Here is a 27,015-nt window from a genome sequence, read left to right on the forward strand (position 1 = left end):
CCTGTTGTCCTCCTGCTCCGGGGCCGGGCCCTCACTCGGGCCGGCCAAGCTACTGTAGACGGAGCTGCATCTCCATGGCGACGGGGCGGGGCGGGACTCGCCCAGAGAGAACCGGGGAGAGCGCAGCCGCCATGCCAGTAAGGGGCAGCAGGCGGCGGTCATCTTGGTGCGGGGCAGCACAGTGATGACGTAAGGAAGAGTCCACCATCTTTGTGCGTGGCAAAAGGGAGGTGGAGGGGAACGGAACGGGGTCTTTCCCCGTTAGCCGCCCCTCGGCAGCCGCCTATGATAGGGATGCCGGTGGCGTTCCCCGCACAACGCTTTCAAGGGGTGAGCGGGCGAGAGAAGGGGGGGGGCGACAGAGTGCCCCGCACAAAGATGGCGCCCGCCCGGGAGCGCGTCGCGGGCGTGGAAGGACCCAAGGGGTGGAAGGACCCAACCGGGCCCCACCCACGGGCCTTCGCCTCCCCCTCCCCAGGCGTCCGTGCTCCCTTCCCCCAACCCCACCCTTTACGGCGGCAGGGGCCCGTCCGCTGCCCCGCCCCTCAGGCGGGGATAGGCGCCCCGTGACGGGCAAAGCGAGCGACAGCCGGAGCCGGCAGCAGGTCAGAGCCGGGAGGGGGGAGCCGCTGTCCCGGGCCCTGCTTCCCTGGCCACGGGGGGGTGTGGACCCGTGGGGGTCACCCGCCCTGGGCTTGCACCGGGGCGCCGTTCTGTGGGGGGGAGTGAGCTGGGTGTCAGGATGTGGGGGGGGCCCACTCCAGGGCGGGGGGGGCCATCCTGTGGGTTGGAGGTGGGAGGGAGGTTTGAAGCGGGAGCTGGGTGTCAGGATGTGGGGGGAGTAGTTGGGGGGGTGGGAAGGACAGTTGGCTGGCTGGGTTTGGGGGTTCAGCATATTGGAGCTGGGGGTATCTGGCGTGGGGCACGTGGGGTGGGGTGGCATGGGGGGCTAGGCCTACTCTGGCGTGGGCCAGGCCTGGGCTGGGTTCCTTGTAACCATTCTTTCAAAGCAGTCTGTGCTTTGAGAGGGGGGAGTGGGAGTTGACCCCCATCAAGAGCCATGTGACTCATTAGAGGTCTTCCCCCCCCAGCCCCCAAATGACTCTAGGGATGCTGTGTCTGCCAGGCCTGCCCTGGGGGTGGTGCACAGTCTCAGCTCTCCCTGTTCAGGAAGGACCAACGTGGGTTCATTAAATCTTTAGAGTGTCTTTGCTTCAGCTTTCCGAGAAGACTCAGATAATATCTGCAATCCCTGGGTTTATTTCCACTTCCCGCATGGGTTTACTTTATGCCAGTTAAATGTTTGCACAGTGCTTTGGCAAATGGGAAGTGCTTCATAAATGATGACCAAGTAACCGGCTTCACACCTCTCTGTATGCTCGTATCCTGTTTTTCTAAAGAACAGCTTACAGCCCATAAGTCATTCTGTCTGCTGAATCTTTACCTAGCAAATGTGTATAAATTCTGACAAGGCTTGTATCAACAGACCCTGTAATTGACACAATACCAGTGTCTTGCCTAGAGTGAGATTTAAGTTGTGATGTTAAATAAGTTGGGCAACATGCTTCTGACCCGGTGTAGTCATGGTAGTGTGCCTTAACATGTGTTTAAACCTTGAGTTAAAGTGTTCCCCCTAGGGTTCACCCCCTACCAGCTAACACATGTTAAAATACAACTTGTCTTGAGTTTTAATGTATTATCTAACATGACTTTAAAAACATCTCTTTTCTAGTGAAGATGAGGCCTGTGTGTGTGTGTGATGCTTGTTTTAGTATAAGCCAGGGTCCCTGACCTAAGGAGTTTCATCTTTTAAATTAGATATGATAGTGACAAGAAGTTAAGTTGGAGTGTGGGTGGGGAGAAGAGGAAAACAGGGTTATACAGGAATGGTGGCTTTCTTGGGATTTTGTTTATATGCCTTGTATTCCTGTTTTAACTTGTGTACAAAGCTAGATGATCTGTGATTTGTGAATGTGTTTGAGACACACTGATAGAAGAACAGGGATCCAGGGCTGCAAAGCTAACCTAGACACTTGTGGGCTTTTGTAACTTTCCTTTGCCCCATAATCTCATTTTTGTGGAATCCTGTTACAATCACTTGAGGCAATTTAATAAAAGCTTTGAGGTTAATTTTGACTTATGACGTGGAAGGCATGACGGTATAATGAACATTGCCAGTGGCAGACCTAAGTTCTTTAATAAGGCTATGAGAAAAACCACAATGCAGTGGGGTAGGAGAGAGAATGTGTAGGATGAAGCAGTTGCTCCTTCTGTCTGCTCTACATCCAAAATGGTAAAGAGGCTTGTGTTAAAATGCAGACCATGTGCACTAGCTGTGCTATTATTGAATCAGAAGGTCTCTTGTTTTGCTTCCACTTATGAATTCTCGTAGAACAGGAAAGCTGTCATGCCTTTTCCTCTGTGAGTGACTAATAGGGAGAATCCTCACCACAGATGCTTAATAGTCACCAGCGGGTATGTGCACATACGCAGGCGTGGATGCACTGTGTCTGTCAGTCGTATCTGAGTGAAGGGCTACACTCAATCCTTTTGTTGTATTTTGGAGGTTGTAGTTTGCTCTAAGGGAGGAAATACTGGTTTTTCTTCAGAATGCACGAACAGGACCTCTAGTGGAGTAACAACAGCTTACGTGAAGAAAAATCTTTCTTTTTCCAGACCTTTGGCTTTATTGGATAATTGAATTTTCTCTGTAAGGGTCAAAGTCTCTAAGGAAAGCTAGAATTTCATTCTGCAGTCATAGCAGACTTTTTTAATGTAAGTTTGGTGGCTTTGCGGACAGGAATAAGGCCAGTCTGTGGGTCCTAAATCTAAATTGTGATGGAAACTAAATATTATATGCAGAGATTGCTCCACAGGTCGAGCCACACTGTTTGACATTCATCTTGCACTTTTCATTTTCTAAGCATTTTACAAATTTTAACTAATCCTCGCTGCATCCCTGTGAGCAAGTTAGTATGGGTGCTTGTGCCCACTTTACAGATGGTGGGGGGAGAACTGGGGTTAGAAGTTGAGTTCTTGGAGCTCAGTTCTGCTGTCAGTTCTGGCCTCTCTGTGCTTTCAAAGCAGTTTGGCTTAAGCTCGGTCTACACTTAGAAGTTCTGTCAGTGTAGCTACATCATTCTGGGGTGTGAAAAACCCCACCCCCCGACCGACACAGCTATGCTGAGAAACCCCCCAGTGTGGCTGCAGCTATGTCGATAGGCTGCTGCTGACGTAGCTAAGCTGGTGTTTCTACGCTAACAGAAAAACTCCACCAGTCAGTGCAGGCTGCATCTCTGCTAGGGAGCCCTACCAGCCTAGGCTCTGTAGCATAGACACAGCCACAGTTGGAAAAAGAAACTTCCTCGATGGGATTTGGGATCAGAGCTGGCGCTCTCTGTCAGGGGTTGTCACCTGAACCCATGGCCCAGGCAAGCACTTTGGCAATGCTTTTTTCCCCTCCCCTCCATAGAGCACCCTGAGGGATGCCCAAGAAGTTCCAGGGCGAGAACACCAAGTCGGCTGCTGCCCGCGCGAGGAAAGCCGAGGCGAAGGCAGCAGCCGATGCCAAGCGGCAGAAGGAGCTGGAAGATGCCTTCTGGAAGGATGAGGACAAACACGTCATGAGGAAGGAACAAAGGAAGGTAAATGGAGGGGTGGTGCGGTGGGAGGCGAATGTGTGTGTAAGGGAGCCTTGTGGCAAGTCCTTGCATTCACACCTGGGAACCCCAACTTACCTTGCAGGGGCTGCTCCTGTTCTTCTGTTCCAAGGCTACCACTGGTGCCAGAAGCACTGTCCTGGGCTTTTTCAGGAATGGTAGATCGAGCTCATTGCTACTCTAGGAATGAACAGAAGCAGAATGTACCGAAGAGCATGAATGTTAATGCGCAGCTCAAAGCTGTGTTAGATTATAGAGCTGCTTCTTAAGGGAAATGGTGAGAGCCCCATTGGAATAATTTAAACTGAATTGGGTGAAGTGCCGAAGAACCTGTTATAGGGAACAATCCTGCCGGAGCCTGGACTGCATGGACCCTAATCTGTTGTCCATCTCCTGCAAATGGAAGAAATATATAATCCACGGAGGATAGCGTCTGTTTGCTAGAAGCCGGGAATGGGTGACGGGGGTGGATCACTCGATGATTCCATGTTCGGTTCATTCCCTCTGGGGCACCTGGCCCTGGCCACTGTCGGCAGACAGGACACTGGGCTAGATGGACCACGGGTCTGACTCGGTCTGGCTGTTCATACGTTCTTATGATAACACATGACATTTTTTTTTCTTGCCTCTTTCACACCTTTGTAACATTGGTTTTCTGGGAAAGATGAGTTTTCGCACTTAGATTCTAATCCACTTACTGTGCTCTGTACGTAAATCAGTCACCTGTTCAATAGGTGGAACAGTTCAGTGTTAACTCCTGGCCCGTTCAGACTTGAAGGTTGTGTTGTATGTTGTAGGACAAGTAAGTTTCCCTCCCATTCCAGTAACATTTTTATTTGACCTAGTGCGTCAGTTTAAAGCTATGAAGTTCTCACAATCCTCACGCGAGCAATATATGAGCAAGTGCACATCTTACTCCTTCCATGGGTTTCCTAGAAACTTAATTGTCACCATTAACAGCTAGTAGAACTTGCTTTTCAAAAACAGGATCTGTTTACCCTGCTGATACCCTTTCCTAGCCCAAGGAGTTCTGTCGGAGTCCTGGAAATTAAATGCCCGATGTGCGTGGGCTGCTCTCACTGTCCACAATGGAAGCTAAGTGGGTGTAGCTGAATATATGGGGCAGGTCTGACCTCTGCTCTAGTTTGCCCGTTCATTTACATAAACAAAAACATTAAAGGCCTTTATGCTCCTTTAGAATAATGTATTTTGGCCTCTCCATTGCGAAGTACATGTTACAGCTTCACCACTGTTGCAAAAAACCAGAGTACTCTTGTTCATTTAGGAACCCTGGATAAACTTTTTCAAAAGCATCTGTCTTTTTGAAGGATTTGGGGTTTTGCTATTTTAATTTTGCTTTCTGCTGAAATGGCTGTTCAACAAGTCCCGTATGTCACGGAGTGTGGGGGGACACAAAGCCCTGACCCCCGGCTTCCTGCGATTCACCGTGACTCTCAGCCAGTAAAGCAAAAGGTTTATTTAGACGACAGGAACACAGTCCCAGACAGGTCTTGCAGGCACAGACAACAGGATCCCCTGCAATTAGGTCCATCTTGGAGTCCCAGGGGCATCACAGCCCCATTGGGGGGTCAGAGCCCCGTCTGGGCTCCTCTCCATTACACCAGCCAGCTCCTGAAACTCCCACTCTCCCCAGCGTCTCTTCCCTCAGCCTTTGTTCAGTTTCCCGGGCAAAGGTGTCACCTGGCCTCTAACCCCTTCCTGGGTTCTCACCTTAGGTGCTCAGGTCTCCTCCCTCAAGGCCAGACTCCCATCTCCCAATGCAGACCGTCCTCCTGGGCCAACAGTCCCCACTCAGCAGTCACAGACCACATTAAGAACAGTCCCAGTTCGTCACACTGTAGGAATCAGAGTTAAGAGAAAATAGCCACACAAATGGGTTAAGTCTCTTCTTTGGCTCTTAAAAACAAGTTTTCCAATCAGCGAATTATTGGTCCTGATGCTTTTTCCAACCTAGTTTAAAAATCCCCTCTTCACCCCCTCCATCCCCCCAAAATAGCAGTATTAGAAAATGTCGCTCTTGGCTGGTATGCCAGCGCAGAGACCGATTTCTAGGTGTGCCATCCCAGTGGGGTAGCTCAACTGTCTTTCTGAGTTAGCGCCCGAAGGGGTGTTTATGCATGGTCATCACTTCTGATAGTGAAAGGCCTGGTGTCTCGCAGCATGGCAGGTGGCAGTCTGGCACCCTTCGTGCTTCAGTAGCATGCGGTGCCAAACCCTCTCATGGCCAGCCATTGCTGCCTAATGGCGGAAAGCCTAGCAGTTGTGTGTACCCTGAGATCAGGCCATAAAGCGTAAGGGCACTGAGCCAGCATCGCTGCACTGGAGCCAGCGGCGCTATTTAAGTTACGTGCAGTGTGCAGCACAAGCTGATCACTATGGTGGTGATTCTAAGTTACTGAATTGCAAAGTGCTTCAGCTGGGGCCTCTGTTTCTGCCATCTTGGCTGAAGCAAAGTACTGGGAAAACCAAGTGGAGGGAACAGTCCCACATTGCCGAAGGAGATGGACTAAATGGTTGGTGTTCTGGGCTTCCTCTTGCGACCTGATGAGCTGCTGTAGTGGTCCACCACAGCCAGCTTCCTGTTCGACTCATCATGCAGCATGAGGGTTGGCGCAGATCCGTGCTGGGTTAGAATATGCACAGCAGACTGGGTGACAGAGTCCTTGTCTGGTAAGTTGGGGATGCCAGGACCAGTGGCTGGCTGCTGTAGAACTATCTAAGAGTGAATTTCCATTTCTAGTGTCTCTGATCTGGAGATATCAGCTTTTGGGCTTTCATGCCCATCGATTCATCTCTGGTCTCTTTCCTGCTGTCTTCCATAGCATGCTGCGCATTGGGCGTTGGAATGAGAAATAAGCCCCATGTGTTTCATGGAGCAAGAGGCTTGAGGAGCCTGTCTATAAATACATTTTTTTTTCTGTAAAGAAAATGTTAGCAAGGAATTGTTTGACCTTATCAAATGTGGGGGCGTTGGCTGCACTCGGCATGTGTAGTTTGCTTTTTCTTCCTCTGCAGACAGAAAATTGTTACTGAAATAATCATAGCTTAGCAAGCCGCTTGGTTCAGCGTCCCTCTGAAGTCTTAATGCTGCTAATGTACTTTGACTGGGGACGTGGGCACGGGATGTGATCTTCCTCAGCCGAGCTGAGAGAGCGTTAGACAAAATGTAATATTGGAGTCTCTTGGCATCTTTCCCCTCTCCTCCTTTTGTCTCCTTTCCTTCACCCTTCGAAACGGTCTCTTTGCTGAGCTTAATTTAATCTCGATCTGCGTCACATCTTAATATGAAGATGCCGCCCAGGCCACGGTCTGAGGAAGCCGCTAATCAGTTGTGAAAATCTAAACTAACGCTTGGCTCTATGAGTATCTGAAATTTGTGGAGGCATCGACCTTCTGTCTCTCCTTAGGGAGAGTAGACAGTGCACTTTCCACAACTGCAGCACTCTGCTGCAGCTTTAAGAATATGGGGTAGTATTCTCTGTGCACCAGGGTTGTAGTTTGCAGTCACTGCACATAAAACAGACCCCTCGATTTCAGGGCCTGGGCATGCGCCACTAAAATGCCATGTCTTTGCATTTTACTCGGATACTTTGCCCTCCTCTCATGAAATCTGTAGTGCATGAAATCATTTTTCTACATTCTGAGTCCCTGTGTCCAGCCCCCCCCTCTCTCTCTCCTCTCTTTGGGGTGGGGCTGATCTGCTGTCTAGAGCTGGACTGAGACTGAGAGACTTCTCTCTGGTCTGGTGTGTTGGGCTGGTATAGATATAATATAGCAGGGTTGGGACAGTGCTGGTTCCCCCCCCCCCCCTTTTCCCCCCCAGACTGATGGGGAGGAGGAGGGGGGCCAGGGGGGGGGGCCCACCCCCACCACCCCACTGCGCTGCCCGGCCCCCAGAGCCCAGCCCCAGCCAGTGGCGAGGCGCGGGCGATGTTTAATGTGTGGTGTGGCTCAGAGGGTCAGTTTTGGCACACCCGATATATATATTGCTAAAAACTCATCTCTCCCCTTGTGGTGATGCAGCGTATAAAGGCAGGAGTTCCATTGCTGGTACAGCTGATCCAGTTCCCCAAACAGGGTAAGCTAGCTGGGCAAAAAGCCTTTTTTGCCACTGACTGTCTACACTGGGGCTTTTTCTGGCATGGCTTTATTGGTCGGGGGGTGAGGAATCATGCCCCTCATGACCCAGTTTTGCTGGCAAAACTTTTAAGACTTTTGTATGTGTCACTGCATAGCCATCAGCGGTTAATGACTGAATTGTCTGGGAAGGACTGGGGTAAAACGGAGGATTTATATAGACTGATTTTAGGAAGGCAGGCGCCCAAATATGCTCAAGAATCCATCAAATGTGTTTGGCCAGGATCTGCCAAAGGATGGGATCTAGCAGGGGACTAGCCTTACTTGGTGCAAGAGGGCCTTGTGCTGCTCTCAGGTACAGCGCGTGTAGGACCGTCTATAACGGTAAGTCTACATTGCAGTAAAACACCCCTGGCTGGCCTGGGGCAGCTCACTCAAGCTGTGGGGCTATAAAATTGCAGTGTAGACATTAGGGCTTGGGCTGGAGCCTGGGCCCCTCCCCCCTCCTCGGGTCTCGGGGCTCAGGCTCCGAATGTCCACACTGCAGTGTTATAGCTCCAGTCAGCTGACTCAGGCCAGCGGGTGTTGCAGTGTGGACGTGCCCTTAGCATCTGGTTCATTCAGGACCAAAATGACTCTCCCCGAATGTGTCCAGGTGGTGGCAGTAATGTATTACTGCATGGGGCTGGCACAAAGACCCATTACCTCCTGATTTCCTGCACAATAACAAACTTCCTCAAATAGAAAGAATGAATGAAGCCGTGGGGATAGAACGCTGCAGGGTGTGTTGGGTTTGGTTTGGTTTTGAAAACACCCCTTCTCCCTCCTGTCCCTGGCAGATGCTGATCACCAAAGCCCTTGTGTTGTGAATTAGGATGTAGCGTGCTGTTTTCCTCAAGCTGCTGCCTCTCTGAGTCATTTCAGGGTTCAGTGACTGTCTGCACAAAACAATTTGGTGGGCTCGTTTAAGCACTATAGACACAGCCCGTATGGTGGCACCTTAATATCTGGTCATTAGGAAGTTTAATGTCCAAAAGGCAACATCAAGGCTTGTCTGGCCTGTCACTGGATGACTCACCTGTGGCATTTGCTCTTGCTGTGTCTTTAAACCTACAGCGTTTTAAGATGATCTCTCCTGATGGAGAACAGTGTGTATATATATATCCTGGCTTTGCTGCATAAAGGAGTGTCTGAGCTAACATCAGGCATCGATTTCTAGTCTCCAGTATTTCTAGCAACAGACCACTTCTTGTCACTCGCCATAGGGGACTCTGGGGTTTGTGCTCATGCATGAGCAGCAAATAGTCCAAACCAGACCCAGGCAGCAGGGCACTGAACTGGGACTTGCACCTGGTTTCTGTTGCACTCTGACGCTGCCCTGCCGTATGGCCTTGGGCAAGTCCCGTCTCTGCATCCCTTCCTGTCTGTCTTGTCCATTTCAGATTGAAGCCCCTGGGGTGCCGTTTGTCTCACCGTGGCCAGTGCAAGGGAGCCTGTTCGTGCAATTGTCCATAGTATAGATTGTGGTAGTGCCCTTACCCCTTAAACACCGCTCTGTCCGGTGCCTTTCAATCTTGACCTGGCTCTGTATCCTGCCATTCCCGATCAGAAGGCCAGAAATGGAAAGGCCCATTGTGCCAGGCTGGGGTGTAAATGTAGACAAACCAGGTAAAACACGTCTGTTCTACACTTCTCTGTCGTCCCCCTCCTCACACTCCCCTGCGCCCAGCACATGCCTCCTCATCTAAAAGCCAGCCTGTTACCTTAGCCCCGCCCTGCTAAAGTTTCATGTGGTTGTTTTTCCTCTTGCAATTAACTAAAGTGCAGTCTGGCTGTGGAGTACCCTTGAATGCTGAAGCAAGGAGTGAGGTGAGTCTGCAGGGAGCTCTGAACAGATCTACCAAGTATTAGGGGAAGAGTCAGCAAATTGACTGACTGTCTAGCGCTCCTGTGACACACACACTGTTGCATTTGCTGAAAGCACAAAGCTAATATTCAAAATGCTGTCTGGATTCAGAGGTTTTTTTAAATACACCTCTTGAGAGAAAACGTCCTTCAAATAAAATTCTGCTTGGGGGTGTGGAGACACGGCAAAAGGGAAAACGAGTGCCAAGTGGTGGTGTTGCATTCATCTCATTTACAACTTTGTACATCCAGCACTGCAAAGATGCAGCTGCTTCTGAGGTGGAGGATAACACGTGGCGATGCTGCACCACTGTTGAGAGTGGGGGTAGAAATGGTAGCAAGAAAGCGTCTCCTTCCCATGTTGGAGGAAGATGCTACTCTGACATCCAGGAGATCTTTTAAATCTCCTCTGTGCTCAGCCAAATGGTGGGCTGTCCTAGCCTCGGATTGCAAAGATGATTAAAGCTGACTGTGTGTAGGAAACTCAGCTGTGGTCCTGTGCCGTCTTGGGAGAACCATGCACTGTTCTAATTGGGGAAAAGATCTTGGCTGCAAGCCAGCCTGGTATCAGTACCCTCACGGGGGTGTCCTCTCTACTGGGTGGGAGTGCCCTTCGGAGACTGGCCAGGCTACCCCTACTCACTCCAGCATGGGTTAAATCTAGGTGGAGTGGAGTCTGTAACTGCACTCTGGGGGAAGAGGGTGGTGGTGGGGCCTCCAGTACCCCCAAAATACTCCCTGCCAGTACATACACCCACACCTGTCTTCATGCCCCTGGCACTGTCCTCCTATTTGTGAGCTTGACATATGGTAACCCTACAGGGGCAGGGTGAAAAAACGAGACTCGACTAGAAGACCAGAGGGGCAAAAGGGTTTCAAATAGTGTTTTGACTGGTCTGCCACTTACTGGCCGCTTCACGCTGCGCTTCAGCTAAAGGCAGCTTTGAAGTGCCAGAAAAGCCATTACCTGCCATGGGTGACCTCTGCAGCCAGCTGCCTGGAATCCCTTTTACGCTCTCCCTCCAGAGCATGTCTGGAAGTGGAAGTGCCATGGTGTTTCCCTCCACTTCGCTCTTTGCTTCGCAGGCTTCTTCAAATGTCAGGCTTCAGGAGGTCTCTCCTGTTAGCTTCTGCACCCCAGTTGGAATGGAGGCCCCAGTTGGAATGGAGGGAATCTGTGGCCACCTCCTTTCAAAGAGAGCAGGCTTATTGTGCTAGCCAGCAAATTAAAGGTCTGTGCATTTACTAGCCATCTTTCCAGTGATGGATACAGTCATGTTAGAAGGGTACACATGTCTCCCAAAGCTCTGCTGGCATCTGACTCCTCTGACGCTCTTGGTCATGTTAGTCTGTACCTTGGGGTACAGGCTGGCCCCTCTGTACTCTAATATCCTCATACTGTAGTGTTATCGCAGGCAGGCAAGTCTTGGTTAAATGGACTGTTAAACAGATGGGGTAACTAGGCCGCACGTCCGGGTGCTGAGGCGGATGCTCGCTGCAGCTACAGAAGCGGCACCGAGCTTGGGGGTGAGTGAGAAATGAAGGGGGAGAGTGGAGTCTGGTGGCAAGAGCGCAAGAGTAGGAGATCTGGGCTCAGGCCTAAGTGCTAATTCCAGCTTTGCCACTGACTTGCAGTGATTTCAGTCAAGTCCTGTGACCTTTACCTCTGTTTCCCCCCCATCTGTAAAATGGATCTGTGTTGTGGGTTTTGAGGGCTGATCAATCTGACAGACGCGGAGAACCTCAACGGCCCATACGGACGCTCAGTATTCTTATTCCAGCTTCTTATATGCCCCTCTCCTGACCATATCTGACTTTGCGTTGCCTAATTCCTCTGCTCTGTGAGAAGTAACGACTCTTTGCCCTTCCAGCAGAGATCTCTGTGCTATGCCTCTGAGTCTCCCGCAAAGAGGTTGATTGGGAGCACAGCCACTTCATTTGACCACTTGCTCAGAGCCACACGGCTGTGACCTTTCTCCCTCCATCTAGGAGGAGGGAATTCACTGTGAAAGTTAATGAGGCGGTTCTCGCTTGGCCAGTTCTTTGCAAGGCTGGACATTTTATTTTGAATTTCTAGAAAGGCGTGTGAGCAGAATGTCCAGCCAAGGAAATCTTCCTTTCCTGTGCCCTCTTGACTCCGATGTTGTTGGGAGTTTCTCTTCCAGCTGGCTGGTCCCTTTGCTTTTATGTTTCACTTATAAAAACTGAAATGTCCCTTTCATTAGAGCACTCGTGCTGGCTGATTGCAGTGTTACACACAACTAGGAGTTACTTCTGGCTCAACCTCTGCGCTGTCAGCCCGTTAAGGAAATTGACATTTGTACACTCGGGAATTTGCTGTGAATTTGTTTGTTAAACACTCAGCCGCCCGTGATTCAGTTCCTGATGTCACTGCTGTTGCTGCAGCCCTCCCGGTGTGGCGACAGGGTCTTCCAGCTTTGACCCCTACTAAAGACCCAGAGCAGGGTGGAAGCCAAGTGCTGATAGTGAAATCTGAGGGTGTATATTTTTGCATGCCTTGTGACAAATCAGTAATGATTTGGGCTTGATTACTTTCTGGAAGTTGGAAGCCCCTCAGTTCTAAACATTAGAGAGCAGGGAGTAGTGTTGTCTAGTGGTCAGAGCAAGGAACTAGGAATTGGGATTCCTGGGGTCTATCCACTTAGCTACTAACTTGCAGCAGGAGCTGGAGGGAAGAGAGCACAAGTGGCGTCTCTTCTCTGCCTCAGTTTCCCCATCCTGTAAAAGAAGCGGGCATCTTATTACTCAAGGATACTATTTTGAAATGGGATCTAGGAATGCAGAGTACCATTCCCTGGATTTCTTTACTGAGAGACAAGTGGAGTCGCAGTGTAGAAACACATGGTGGAGCTAGCTGTCTTGTAGAACAAGTTACCCTACTAGCAAAGGGAATAAAATATACATTTTCTCTAGCTACAAATGTTTCTGCCCTGAAGTGTTGTGGTTCCCTCCCTCAGCTCATTAGCACTTGTATATCCGCTCCTTATCTGCCTCTTGAATTATTCAAAGCTACAGCCAGGCCTGTAGTATCGCAAAGGTGCTTACTGTGCCAGGGATTTCTTTTGGTTACCTTGTTCAGTCACACTTGCGCATCAGAGAGAGGACAAAGCAGTCTGAGAATAGTTTCACTTTACAGTAATCCATGTTCTAGACACACAACACCAGTATCATGAATACTCTGCTGGTTCTCCTGTGTTCACTATAGGTCGGTCTAATTAAATTACTTATGTGCTCTCTCAGGTAGCTGTTTCGTTCAGTGATTTCTTCTGCCTCTGGTGGAACTGTAACACGGTGGTTCCTAAGAGTGTGATATTGATGGGGAGCAGAGGGAACCCTTGAGTGGTCGTTTGGGCAGGCGACAGAGAGAGCACAGGGCTAAGGCTGCCACTGACGACTGCTGTATATAACCTGCATTGTCCTGCCATGCACCTGCCAGTCCCTTCTTGGTACGTGAGGTAGTGTTCGAGTTGGTGACCCCTGCAACGGTTTTGCCAACCCTAGTCCATGTTCCTGGGCCTTCCCCTAGATGAGGCATGCATCTGACCAGGCTCTGCTCCCCGAGGCTCTGCTCCCCGAGGCTCTGCTCGAAAATATTGTTGAGAGACCTTGGAGCTGGTGCATGTGGAATGAAGAGCTAGGAAAGAACAAACACAAGTTGCATCACCGCTTAAGCGGGAGTGTCACTGGAGTCTGCTGTCTCTGGTGATACCATTGCTGTATCTGCAGCTCTGCCTGGTTAGCGTTAAGAGGAACAAATGTCTGTTGCTCTGCTTTTATGAGCAAGCGCATGAAATGGAATTGCAGCAGTGGCAGAGTCGGTCTATTTCGTACTCAGCAAATCTGTGTCAAAAGGGGAGTACGCGTGGCTCTTTATTCAGAGCAAATACAGGGATGAATCTCTCAAGTTCGGGGTTTCTCCAGATACACTAACCTTTTTAAAGTGAACTGAAGGCTGTGAACAGGCTGCAAACAGATTCTAGCAGGCTAGCCAGGAATCCCAGAGTGAGTCAGCTGTCTGACAGAGCGGCCTCGCCCCAGAGAAGTGGCAAGATGCAACGCTCTGTGGTTACTTGCTCAGCTAGGCTTAGGCAGTGCTGTGGGGGGGAACTTCAGTGCGTGGCATTGCAGTCCAGCACGTGGGGAGCAGTACCACTCGGGTTTGGCCCCACAGCCCCTGTGTCATGGTGGAGAGGCCACGGGGCCAAATTTCAGTGAGTGGTGCTGTGACCCCCCAGATCACAATGCCACGGGGTTTGAGGGCCTGGGGTAAACCATCCCTACTTGCCTCCAAGCTGCCTTGTTGAGAGAGACGCAAGCACCAGGACAGGGGGGTTGAGAGATTTCATTTCATATGGGACCTGCTCATCAGAACTGTTCCCTGCAATTAGAAAAAGTGCCAGATTGCTGGTGGATTTTACAAAGAAACGGCAGCTGTAGCTCATCAGGATGAGGGCTGCTGGATGCAGACCAACGCTGTCGGTTCTCACAGCTGTGGCCTGGAAGCCTGGCTTTAGATGCGCAGTGCTTCACCACCAAACTGCTGTGTCAGGATGGAGAGCTCCACTTGTGCTTAACGGTGACCATATGTGGGGGCTTTTAAATCCAACTGCAAGTAATATCTCCTACAGCGGAGAACATCAGTGTGTAATAGACTCTTCATAGCTTAATCTGAATTTGTAACGAGGGCTTTAAAATCCTCCGTTGTGGCAGGGCCGGGCTTCAGCTTCATAGTAAGCAGTTGGTACTTGTAGGAAAACCTTCTGCTATTAAAGTCAGAAGTTACTTACTTAAAAATCTTGTTAAAGCTTTAAAAAAAACCCAAACACACCCATAAAGCAGCCCTGCAGTGAATTCTTCCAGCTGCCCAGAAATACAGGGGTTTGGGCAGTGGATGCTCAGGGAAAATCCCCTACTGGAGGGCGTGTTGACTTCTGGCTGGTGAATGGGACTTGCCTGCTCTCGCGCAAGATTGGAAGAGATTTGGGTTTACAGAGGACAGGCCAGTATCAGGGCCAGAGAGAACAAAGTGTAGTGACAGCAGAAATTGTACATTTGTGACACACCTGCTGGCTACTGCCACAGCCCTTCTTAGCCGTGTCCACTCTGCGGTGATGTGGTGCCGGGAGAGCTGGATTTCATTCTGCCATCTGTTAATGGGTTAAATGCTGATGGGTGAATCTGTTCTTGCATCAGAGCCAGTGAAAAATGACGAATGGCTTTTGGTTTTAATTGTTCACCCTGAACTTAAAGCATTAATGCAAATGACCTGGAAAGACCCTTCTGTCTGTGACACTCCACCCTCTTTAATGGAGTCTGATGAACCAGCTCATCTAAGGCAGTTGATCAAATAAGATCAAGAAACTGAATGGAGAGAGGCAACGTAAAGCAAGTGGGCTCATCCAGTTCTTGTGGGAGCCAGGGAGCCTACTTAATGTGTTTATGAGGTGACTCATGCTGGGACAGGCCAGGACTGTCTGAGCCAAATGCTAGAACAATGTAATGTCATCTCCAAAGGCATCGGAACAGAGCACTTAGTGAGCAAGAATTTGCAGCCTGCCAATTGTAATAAACTTCATCCCCATAGTGGCTTTTTTCCATCCTGGATCGTAGCTGCTCTAAATCTGAGGTATGCTACTATCCTACTTCCCAGCCTGGATTGAAAGGTTTATCTGTATTGCATCAGACTGATACGGTGGCTCCTGGGGCACATTTTATATTTCTGTCTGATCTGAAGCTCCTTAAGTTCCCAAGCTGAGGAATGGCTTAATGAAAATTGTTTTTCCAAAGTAGCTCTAAAACCCAGCCTCTTTTATAGTCTCTAAAGTGGGCATACATAATACCATACTCCTTAAACACAGTGAACAAGGCAGGGTGCGTTACTGCTTCAGTTGTTCTGCTCCGCAGCTGCCTTTCAGAGCAAAACCCATAATAACGCCTGATTAGTTAGCTTATACCATCCCTGTGAATAATGGATGAGACCCATAATTAAGAGTGGCCACGTAACTAACCTAAGTACTGGGTGACCCTGGCAGACAAAATCAAGCTGGACAGAATGATGTTGCTGTCTGGGGCTTTGACTCCAATATGAAGATAAAACTCAAAAGCTGCCAAAATCCTAGTGTATAATTGCACTATTGTCTCCTAGCAGCGCCTTCGCCAGCAAAACGGAGGTTCAATGGCTTGAGTTAAATTGGCAATGTTTCTTGCTTAAGGACTACAATGATTGCTTCGGTTTGGAGATTCAGATTAGCCTTTTTATTCTCTCTTAAAAAAGGAGAAATCTGAGAAACTGCTCAGCCTTTTGCTCTGAATGTCATGACTTCTGAACTTTCAAACTTTGACCCTTTCACTCTTATTAAAATTAACAGTGGAAAACTTATCCTGGTTGTTAACAGTCTTGGTCGGCATCTCTCTCCTCCACTGACGGGTTATATTTCACCACGCTGACATCACAATGAACCAGTACATGATTACAGATGAAGGTTGAGGGGTGTGTGTGTGTGTGGAGGGGGGGGGATTGGCAACAGCACGGGGAGTGTGAAATTACCTCATCTAATTACTATTTTGAGATGGGCCTTGAAATCCCAGGATGATGGGCAAAATTCCTGGCCCACTTCTTGTGAGGTAGCCTGGGGAAGGGGCGTAGAATGCAAGTCTAGCAGGGCTTCAATGAACTCTGCTGAAAACACTGGTGGGGACCCCATGTGCCGGCCCGTGTTGCATGTCCCTTTATTCTCATGACCGGGTGGGCTGAATGAACTCGGTGCCTTTCAGAACTGTTCCTCCTGGGCAGCCAGCGGGGGTCGTTCCTGAGTGACGCACCGCTCACAATGGTGATTCCGCAGAAGTTGGTGGGAAACTAGAGTTTGAAACTAAAGCATTACTGAGCAAACATAAAAGCAGCAGTGTGATAAAGAGATGCCTTAACCCCCTCCCTCCCCTGCACCGGGGGTGATGCACTATTGTAATGATCTCTCTAGTGGAAAGGCTGGGTACCTTTGTGTTCCCATGTTTTATTACTGTCCTAAGTGCAGACCGGCACCAGTCTCCTTCAGCCTGGTGTTTCCTCATCCAAATGCAGCGTGTGCTTGGTGGCATGCTGAGCTAGCAGCTAGGGGGTCTCTGAATATAAACAAGGGATCTCTCATGTTCCTGCATGTAGTAGCAGAGCTACCAAGTCTCACTCATGTTCTGGCTTCGCTCTAAAGCCGTTCTTCAGCATCTTGCTCTGAGTGGAAGAGGTTCTGGGAAGATGACACAATTGTCCATGCTTGGTGGCTCTGGTGTATGATATTGGAGGTGAGGGGCAGGGAGAGGTGGGCTGAGATTATGAAGAAGCTAGATGTCCATCTCCATACAAGTCATTTTCTCTCCGGTCCTAGCAGGAGGGTGGACTTGATTTGAATCAAAATGAGTCTCTTCTGTCTGTCTCCTGTGATCCTAAGTTGCTATAGAGTGGCTGATTTGATGGTGGAAGTGGGCATTGTGGGACAAGAGGCCTGGGGCAGGAAGTGACCTCACATTGTCTCTCCCTTCCAGGAGGAGAGGGAGAAGCGCCGGATGGAGCAGCTGGAGCGCAAGAAGGAGATGCAGCGCCTGCTGGAAGAGGAAGATGCGAAGCTGAAAGGGAAGTTACCGAAACCACTCACCCCAGGCAAGATCACCAGGGCTCAGATTGAAGAGACCATCCGGAAAGACCAGCAACAGAAGGAGAACGGAGATGAAGGTTTGCTGCTTCCCCATCATTATACCACTGAATGTCCCCTACTAGCACGAGGGTTTGGTATGCCTCGCGGGGGGCTGCTCAGGCCCTGTGAGCACCCCAGAGCAAGCCACGTCTGTCTGTCTTTGGCAAAGTGCAAGATGTTGTGGGGGCCAGAGAACCCTACTTACCATGTCCCAATGATGCACCCTTGTTGCATCCCTGCTAGGGACTCCTAGCTGCTGTCTGTGTAACTAGTCCCAGTATCTCCAAGCCCTAGAGAGAGAGAGAGGAGGGGTTCCGATCCTAGGAGGCTGAACTAGCATTTCACTCTCCAGGATCCTGGGTATAGTTGCTGTTGTGTCACTCTGGACACCAGACTTGTTTAAACCTGGAGGTATTGGCCTTCTTCAGCGTGCCAGCCAAACGAATACTCCTGCCGTGGCGTGTCTGTACCTCTCAAAAGCTTCAGCTAGCTGCGAGCTGAATTATTTTTTCCCCTTCCTATTCCAGTGGAGAAGCAGAAGAGCCACCTGGATGTTCCCTTGGAGGAAAACATCAACAGAAGAGTGTTGGAGGAAGGCACCGTGGAAGCCAGAACCATTGAAGATGCCATTGCAGTCCTCAGGTATTTGGCCATAGCTTCATGGTGCTTCCCTTGGAAGGGGCTGGTTTCCTTAGAGATTCCCCAGAAGGAACCCTGCCCCGGAGGTGGCAGCCCAGGCACCTTTGGGTGTTTTACCACTTACAAAATGTAGCTATCCACCTCCTGATGCAGCAAGAACAAGGCAAGTCCATCAGCCTCCTGCTGCACACCCTCTAATCCCTGCCCAAAAAGCGAGACTTCCTAAAAGCACATAGTGGGTCACAACTGTGGATGCCAAATTCAGGATGAACTGCTGAAAAATGGGGTAAACACAACCCCAAACTGGTGGTTATTCTTTTATAAGATACACCAAACCAGCCACAAAATAAACTCCTGTTTCACCACACCGGCTAACAAGAAAACAGAAAAGCAGTTTCCTCAGGCATTCCAGTTCTTGTATCACCACCAATAGCACTGGGTTCAGAGATGAATGGCTCTTATCAAATAATAGGTTCCTCTGATCCCAAAGGACCAACCACATACCCAAGTCAATATATAATGTAGATCTTATCCAAAAATCACGCCGATGCCAATCCTTAATATCTAAAGGTTTATTTATAAAAAGAGTGAGAGGAAAAAGGTGAGAGTTAAAATTGGTTAAAGGAATCGGTTACATACAGTAATGGTAAAGTTCTTGGTTCAGGCTTGTAGCAGTGATGGAATAAACTGCTGACTTAAGTCAAGTCTCTGGAGTACATCCCCCGCTGGGATGGGTCATTCGTCCTTTGTTCAGAGCTGCAGTTTGTAGCCAAGTTCCTCCAGAGGTAAGAAGCAGGATTGAAGACAGTGGAGATGTTTCCAGGGCCTTTTATAGCTTTATGCCATGTGGAGGGCATCCCGTTGTTCTAACTGTGGAAAATTACAGCAGCAAGATGGAGTTTGGAGTCCCATGTCCATGCATTTTGCCTAGTCACAGCAAGAAATTCCATTAAGTGTAGATGGGCGTCTCCCATGGTCCATTGTCTGTTAAATGTTCTTTTGATGGGCCACTCAATTTGAATAGTCCCTCCAAGATGTGCTGGGTGCTACCTTCTGGGCGGTACCCCAGGAGCCAACATTTGAAATCCAGGTACAGAGCCAATACTTATAATGTCACATACAAAAATGATACATGCAGACAGACAGCATAATCGTAACCAGCCAATCATAACCTTCTCATAGACACCTCACTCGACAAGATTTGCTGCAAATATATAACAGTGGTTGCAACAATGATCTATATAGTCATACTTTAATCAGATAATGTCTCACACGGTCAGTCAGAATAATGAAGGGGGAGCATCATTGCTTTTTCTGTTTGTCCTTGGAGGTATTCAGTTGGCTGCGTTTACAAATGGGGCTACGGCCTCCTTTTGAAACTCCCCTGGGATCAGAAAAGCCAGCTGTCCTCTTTCTGCTTCCAGTGTCCTCCTGAACTCTGCCAACCATCCTGCACAAAAGACTCCCGGTTGCTTTCCTGGCGCTCTATCTACTGTTCTGCACGGGGGTTCGAGCTGGTGTGTCTGAGTGGGCAGACTGGAGATGCCTGGGGAGCAGAGCTGGCATGTCAGAGGTGCCTTTCCAGCACCACTCTTCTCACTGAAGTATCCTCCAGACATTGTCACTGCTAAGGACACTCGGCCATAGATAACGTGGTTAGAACTGGAACAGGCCAATGATCTAGCCCAGCCTCTGACCAGGATGGGATTATTCCCAAGGGCCTGGGCTGAGCTGGTGCCAGCTAGAAGCGACTGAGGTTCTTATTTCCAGTATTATTCTCCCAACAGTGTTGCTGACGACCTGGACCGTCACCCAGAGCGCCGGATGAAAGCTGCCTTTGCTACGTTTGAAGAGATCAACCTGCCACGCCTGAAGCAGGAGAACCCCAACATGCGCCTCTCCCAGCTCAAGCAGCTCCTCAAGAAGGAGTGGATGAGGTCCCCAGACAACCCAATGAACCAGAGGCACATGACCTACAATAGCCAAAAATAGAACTGGAAAGAAGTCAGCCCATCCCCCCCGAGGACGGGGCTGAGCCCTAGGGCTTCCTTCAAACACGTAAGAAAACAAAGCCACCCAAGGAACCTCGCTTCATTTATTCCCCCACCCCCGCTCCATCTCTTTTGTGCCCTGTTGTTGGACTCCTAATTAAACATGAGGCTTCCTGATCCAAACAGATGTGTGCAGCTCTTCTCGGGGCGCCCCAGGGAGCCTGGCTCCCCGATCTTGGCTGGAGCCTTGCCCACTGCAGATGTTCTGAAACTGTCCGTTGCATACAGACCTCTCCGGAGCAGCCCCGTTTTTTATATCCTTAGGCGGCTGGGCCAAAGCAACCCGGATGGATTAACTCAACCTTTAACTTTTAAAATCGTGGTGGTCATTTTAGAATGGTCACTCCTGCCCACCCTGCAGAGCTGAGAGTATTGTACCAAATCGGGCACTCCCAGCGCCATCCGTGACTGTCTAGACACCTGAGCTGCCTCACACCACGTTTAACCCCCTCTCCCCTCTTTTTATCCCGGTCTCTGCTGTAGCTGCCCTAAGACCTTTGCAAGAATCCTCTTGCAGTGCTGAGCTGGTGACACGTGGCAAGAGAACAGTGCGAAGAAGGCAGGTCAAGCAGCGCTAGGTGGTTCTGGGAGGAGGTGATGGGCCAGGAGTAGGTTTAACCCTAATGGCTAGGCCACCATCCTGCCTGCTGCTGCCCACTGCTGTTCCCTCGGTGTCAGTCAGTGACCTCCCAGCGGGGGGAAGTGGAACCGGAGGCTATGGACAGGATTAGCGGAAACTCTTCCAACGCAGCCACTTGTCGCTCTCTGCCCTCCCTCCCATCTTCAAGGGCAAAGCAAAGGACCCTGCTGGCCTAGCCCAGTGCAGTTGCCTCCCTAACGCTGCAGAATGTACGGTGCTATTGCGTCTCTGTGCAGCCCACGTGCGGGAATCCTAGAGCTTCGCCGCAGGACGGGGACTTCAGAGAACACTCCTGAAGAGCAGTCTCCAGCAGGCAGGCTGGGGCCTCTTGTCGCCCGGGGTGCGTTTCCCCCTCGCAAGGGGAATGTGGATCTTGCACCATGGCAACTAATGCAAGGGGTCAAAATGACTTTCTCCCCCCTTCTGCGTGAAGGCACCAGTTTGCCACCCTGCTCTGTGCTGCCCCAGACCCAGCCCTTTAAACTCTGCTCGCTGGCCCAATCAGCAGTGCCGTTGCGTTTTGTTAAGTCCTAACCCTCTCCCTTCTGCAGTGTTGGAGCTAGGTGGTAAAATATCCACCGTGAAACCCAAGGCTGAGAATTCCCCTGCAAGCCGTGCAGTGCTCCTGGGAACAGCAGTCGTGCCGCTAAAAGGGCTTAGCACCAGGGGGCTAACATGGAATTCTAGCCCTCACATCAAACATACAACGCTGACCTCCCCCCAGTCCCACCACACTGTGTCCTACCACCTCCTTCTGAAATGAAAACCGAACAAGGCTGGGCCAGGGCCATCACCCTGACTTCGTGCTTATGCTCTGATTGCAATCAGCTCTAGCCCCTCACCTGTGCAATGTCTCTGGCATGTCAGGCCTAGGCTGCTGTAATCTGGCATTTAATCCTGACCCGCTAGCTGGGTGAACCAGGAGCCCGTGCTCCCCCGGTGATGACATTCTTTGTGAGCCAGCTGATAACCCCGACTTCCACCACCCCCTACCACAAAGCACCAGCCTGTAGGCAGCCTCCCCTAACTTCTTCGGGTAAATCTGTGCCTGCCATGGATGGAAATCTGACTACACAGGTCAGGGTTAGGGCTGGCCTCCATTGCAGTAGGAAGAGGTAGGGAGGTTTTTTGTGGAGTCCTTTGTTGCCAGACTGCAGGGGTGGGGATTTCCTTTAATGGCAGTAAACAAAGAGGGGAAGCTCCCCACCTGCTGCACTGATTGGGGTAGCCTAACACGGGCCCACTTGCTGTTGTGTTTGAAGTGGCTGCTCATGCACTGTGGTGGCTCTGGTCAGAGCTCGGCGAGACAGTCAGGTTTGCATCGAAAGCCCTTTTCGCTGCCGCTCACCTACTGCTTTGGCTTCATATCCGGCCAAGTATTCTTCACGTTAACCTTTGCCCTCTTCACACCCTACTCAGACTTGCTTCAGAAACAGAGGACGACCCAAACCCTCCTGCCCCTTCCGCTTTCCCCAAGAGTTCAAAGAAATCCAGCTGGCACAAGGACAGGGAGAAATACAAGATTGCGTCTTTCCCTCCTTTTAGTGTGAAAAGCTCCTATTTTTGTTTTAATCTAATATTAAAAATGGAAATCCCAACCTGTAAACTATTGAAGAAATAAAGCCTGTGAATCATGCTGGCATATTTCCCCCCTTCCCTTCCTTCGTATGTATCTGTTCAAGGAAGCAGAATAACTGTTTCAGCTCAAAGATCACCAGAGTCAACCCTGACCGCTTCCTGCCTGGATTCGTTTTGAGCCAAGCACAATTGAAATTCTCTTGTCTTATTCCTCTGTCTTCCAAGTGGGATCCAGGCCTTCACCACTGCATTCCATCAGCTGAGATTGGTCCTTGGGGAGAAAAATGGGGGGGAGCTGAAGTGGTTTGAAATCTCTCCTAAAGGTGCCTAAAGAAGTTTCTCTGTTTAATGACCCTTCTCTTAGGGCTACATTCAGGGGGAAGTTTAGAGCCTTCCCACCAGCAGTGCCCTTGAGCTGGGCTGGGAAGAAGAATTCTAATTCCCCTCCAGCACTTGCATGGCACAGATCAAATATGAAGCTATTGGTTCCTATTTCAGCAGCTGTTCACGGGCTACTGCTGGGAGCTTTACCAGCAACGCATGAGTTGCTTTCTGAGGGCCAGAGAGAAATGGCCCTGTTTGACCGTCCTACCCTGGAGGGGCTGCCCAGGGTGGGGAAAGAGGAGAGAGGCTCATGCATCTCCACCCTTCGCTCGAGGTTTAGCTTCCAGTGGTTACAAATGAAAATGAGTTCTTGTTTCCAAGTCGGGCCCTGGGAACCTTTGTCCTGGGTCAAAAAACAGAAGGGGGGGGAGTGTGTTTGGGTAAAATAAGAACTGCCAGAGTGGATCTGTCCCATGTCAAGGTCTGGGGAATGCTCCCACACCCCTCTGCCTGCTAGGGCCCCTTGCTTGTCTGTCGCTGCCAAGTAGCAGAAGTGCTAACCCGTGTTCCTGGCTCGGCCAGAGATTTCCTGGCCAGTTGTGCAGCACTGAGGGGTGCGGAGAAAGGACTGAACTGGCTGAGGCCTGGCCCTGGCCAGTGCTAAAACTCACCGGAGTGGGCGTGGTGGTCCCCGCCACAGCTCGCCCTGCTGCAGACCCTCGGGATTGAGTGGAGTCGTGGGAGCAACCCTGGCCTGGGCCAGTCGTGCGGCATAGAATTACAGTGCGTTGGAAGAGGTGGGAGGGTAGCAGAGAGGACTGCAGCTCACACACTAGTCCCAGAGCTGCCCCGGGGCTCCTGTCCACCTTCTGCAGAAACCAGGAAGTGAACAAAGGTGAGCGTTGGTCCCTTCCCTACCATGAGGGACTATCGGTGAGGTAGGGAAGGGACGGCTGTGCCTGGGTGGGGGTGGGGGGGGAGAGCTGAGGCCAGAGGTGGTGATACTGCCCCTGGGCTGCAGTGTAAGAGGAGTGGGATTCCCCCCTCGGCTGGCCCATTAGAGATGACTGACCTGCTTTGCTTTGCAAACTCAGCAGAGCTGAGCCAGTGGAGAGGAAGCAGCGGTGCTGGGCTTCCCTCCGCGCTGCTCCTGGGGCTGATCTCTGCTGGCTCTGGCTGCCTCCAGCAAAGCAGAAAGCTCACTGGAGCGGCGCTTAAACTCCTCACTGCTTATTAATTGCAATTTATCAAGGCGGTTAGACACGACGGGCAGAGCGTGTGCTGTGGCTGAGGGGAAGCGCCACCCATTCGGCTGGGGCCTCCACATCGCCTCTGGCTGGACGCGCTGCAGTACTTTGGAAGTGTTTGGCGGCCAGTGAACTCGGCACAGGCGGAGCTGCCCTCAGCATTAGAGTGGGGCAGGAAGAGAGGACCCAGGGCCTGGCCAATCTAGGGTCACTGGGGCATCTACTGGGCCTGTGTTTGGCAGTGGCAAACACTGTGTGCGTGTGTCCATCCAATGACTTGGGCCCTTGAGTTGTCCTGATCACCTGTGTGGGTTCTGGTAGCCCCGAGCTGTCGCTTTCAGCCATGGGACCTTGGCCGTGCAACAGCTGAGTGTCTCCTCCTCCTGCCAGATGAGTGTGACGGGTTGGATCACAAAACCCTCCTTGGGAGCTGCCCCCTGATGTGCCCAGACTAGTACTACCCTTGCCTTCCCTGCCAGCTCGGGGCCCCAGCACCCTGTCTTGCTGAGCCAGACACACCCATCTGCTCCAGCACAGAGCCAGGGGCTGAATTACTTGCCCCAAAACTGCAGGTTTACCTGAAAGCAGCTCACCGCAGTGTTCCTGTCTTTAACACGCAGGTGCCCAACTCCCAGTGGGGTCTAAACCCAAATAAATCTGTTTTACCCTGTATAAGCTTTATACTCAGAAATCGTTTGCCCTCTATAACACTGATAGAGAGAGATCCACGGCGGTTTGCTCCCCCAGGTATTAATACATACTGAGTTAATAAGTAAAGTGATTTTATTAAATACAGACAGTAGGATTTCAGTGGTTCCCAATAGTAACAGACAGGACAAAGTCAGTCACCAAGCAAAATAAAATAAAATGTGCAAATCTATGTCTAATCAAACTGAATACAGATAAGATCCTCACCCATTCCAGAATGCTCCCTTTTACAGACTAATCTCCTTTTAGCCTGGGTCCAGCAATCACTCACACCCCTTGCACACTGCCCTTTGTTCCAGTTTCTTTCAAGAATCTTGGGAGGTGGAGAGGCTCTCTCTTTAGGCAGCTGAAGACAAAATGGAGGGGTCTCCCAGGGGTTTAAATAGACTTTCTCTTGTAGGTGGAGACCCCCTCCTCACATCTATGCAAAGTCCAGCTCCAAGATGGAGTTTAGGAGTCACCTGGGCAAGTCACATGCATGACTCTCAGCTTTACAGGTAGCAGCCATTGTTTACATGCTGCCTTGAACATCCTCGAGTAGACTTCTTATGTGGATTGGTGCATTTCAAGATCCATTGTCCTCGAAGTGTTTTTTGATTAGGTGCTTAATGTCAACATTCCTTTCCCCAGGAAATGACCGAATGCTCTGCCACGGTTATTTAGAAATCAAGCCGGTACACAGCCAACATTCATGACTTCGAATACAAAAATGATACTCGCATACAAATAGGATTAATACATTCAGTAGATCAGAACCTTTGAGGTGTGTTACATGGCATATGTGGCATAAAACACATTCTAAGCATATTTCCATAAAGCCTTATGGGAGGTACCATCACGAGGCGGACACCCTATTCACGGGTGAGCTGGGCTGCTACACCCCCTGTCTTCAGGGCTGGGGATGAGTCAGAGTTGCAATGCCTCCTGGGAACTGCATCGCAAACAGAGCTCTAGAAGCAGGCTCAGAAACCCCACTCCGGGGAGCTTCATGCTTCTCCGTCTCGTGCCCCATCTGCTTTAGGCAGCCGCTGCCCCTTGCCCTGCATGGGCTGCAGTTTGGCTTGGCTAGCTGGGATCCGGCCTCGAGTCCTAGCCTCCCATACTTGATCTTGCACCTGGTGCTTCCTGCCTCTCTGTTGCAGAGGCAGGTGGCTGCCTGGTGCTCTGCTGACGGGGTGGGAGATGGCAGGAGCTTGCTTTGCTGGGTCCTGCCCCTGTCTCTCAGCTGTGCTTCTGGGCCAGGTGGCAGAGAGTCGCTGTGTGAGAAATGTCCTTGCTGGGGGAGATCAGTGGAGTCACCGCAGCCTGTCTGCTTCCCAGTCAGCCCCGGCTCCACCCTGTTTGCTGCTTAAATAACACAGTGAATTGCATCTCGGTGAGAGCGTCTGCCCTGGCTGGTTGAAGGAGCTGTGCCCTGACTGCACAGCCATGGCCCATCCTACCCTGCGTAACCAGAACACCCTGTGATGCGGGGAGCTGGGCCCAGCCCCGTGCACCAGGGCACAATGCCACTCGGTTTGGGGGCCCTTTCAAATGGGGGGTGGGGGGAGGGAACTGACACTTTTGCTCCCCCCCGGGCAACCCTGCAGGCCAGTAACGGCCCCATTCATTTCCCTGCTGCTGTTCAAAGTTGGCTGCCTGGCCCTGGCGTGACTCAGGTATTTCTCCGCTGGCTATTTGAGCCTTAACTAACGTTCAGCGCCCCAGCCCTGCTCTGTCCCCTGCGCTCCAATGTCTCCTCAGCCTGGCAGTTACTGAGTGATACCCCCCTCCGGCCCCCAGCATTCCTGGGCCCGTCCCCAGACTCCTACCAAAGCTGGAGCACAAGAGCTGGATGTGGTGTTTGTCGCAATCCTGCCCCCCCACCTCCCAACTCTGCTGATGCCCATCAGTCCCAGCCCGTATCTCCTGCCCCCACTCTCCCAGCCCTGGGCTCCCCACCCCCACTCTGCTATGCCAGGCCGCCGAAGCCCAAGGAGGTTCAAAGGCACGGACACCCCTGCCCTGCCCTGCCTTTCCCTCCCACTGGCACCCCCTTTGCTCCCTGCCTCCCCATGCAGGGTCCAGTCCCAGCGCCAGCCAGACGGAGCAGCTCAGACGCCCTGTGGGCCGGGAGCCCGCACCCAGCTGCACGTGCGTGTGCCAGGCTCCTTCCGTGACCTGTACCCGCATCATCGCTGGCAATCCTGGGAGCCGCTGGGCTGCTTGGGCCCAGTCCCGGGGAGGCAACCGGCAAAGCCACCGGCACTGAGACCCAGCAACGAGGGGCACTGGGTGATGGGGCCCGGGGAGCCGGCAGGAGGAAAGGGACCAGACCTGGAGTCTGCAGGGCGCTAGGGGCTGGCTGCTTTCTGCCCTGTCCCGAGGCTCCCCCAGCCCGCCCTTGGGAACCATCAATTCTGGGGGCTGCCGTCCCTCCCGCTGAGCTGGGCTGGGCCGACTGGATCCAGGAGGGAG

The 27,015-nt window shown here is 51.1% G+C and overlaps 1 protein-coding gene across 3 annotated transcripts; it reads left to right on the forward strand.

Annotated features, from left to right (window-relative positions):
* The first annotated feature begins 307 nt into the window (after nucleotides 1–307).
* CCDC124 (coiled-coil domain containing 124) lies at nucleotides 308–22,343 on the forward strand. 3 transcript variants are annotated; one of them, XM_039516033.1, is made up of 5 exons: nucleotides 308–330; nucleotides 3,473–3,644; nucleotides 17,223–17,409; nucleotides 17,899–18,013; nucleotides 19,798–22,343. In XM_039516033.1, exons 2-5 carry the CDS (start codon nucleotides 3,486–3,488, stop codon nucleotides 20,000–20,002), a joined length of 666 nt encoding a protein of 221 aa, XP_039371967.1. In that variant the 5' UTR covers nucleotides 308–330; nucleotides 3,473–3,485; the 3' UTR covers nucleotides 20,003–22,343. The 3 variants fall into 3 exon arrangements, with proteins under 3 accessions (XP_039371967.1, XP_039371968.1, XP_039371966.1); XM_039516034.1 differs by lacking the exons at nucleotides 308–330; nucleotides 19,798–22,343 and adding exons at nucleotides 426–605; nucleotides 19,435–19,713; XM_039516032.1 differs by lacking the exon at nucleotides 308–330 and adding an exon at nucleotides 434–605.
* Nucleotides 22,344–27,015: the final 4,672 nt, after the last annotated feature.

This window comes from Mauremys reevesii, linkage group 26 (genome assembly GCF_016161935.1).
Source record: "Mauremys reevesii isolate NIE-2019 linkage group 26, ASM1616193v1, whole genome shotgun sequence".
NCBI lineage: Eukaryota > Metazoa > Chordata > Testudines > Geoemydidae > Mauremys > Mauremys reevesii.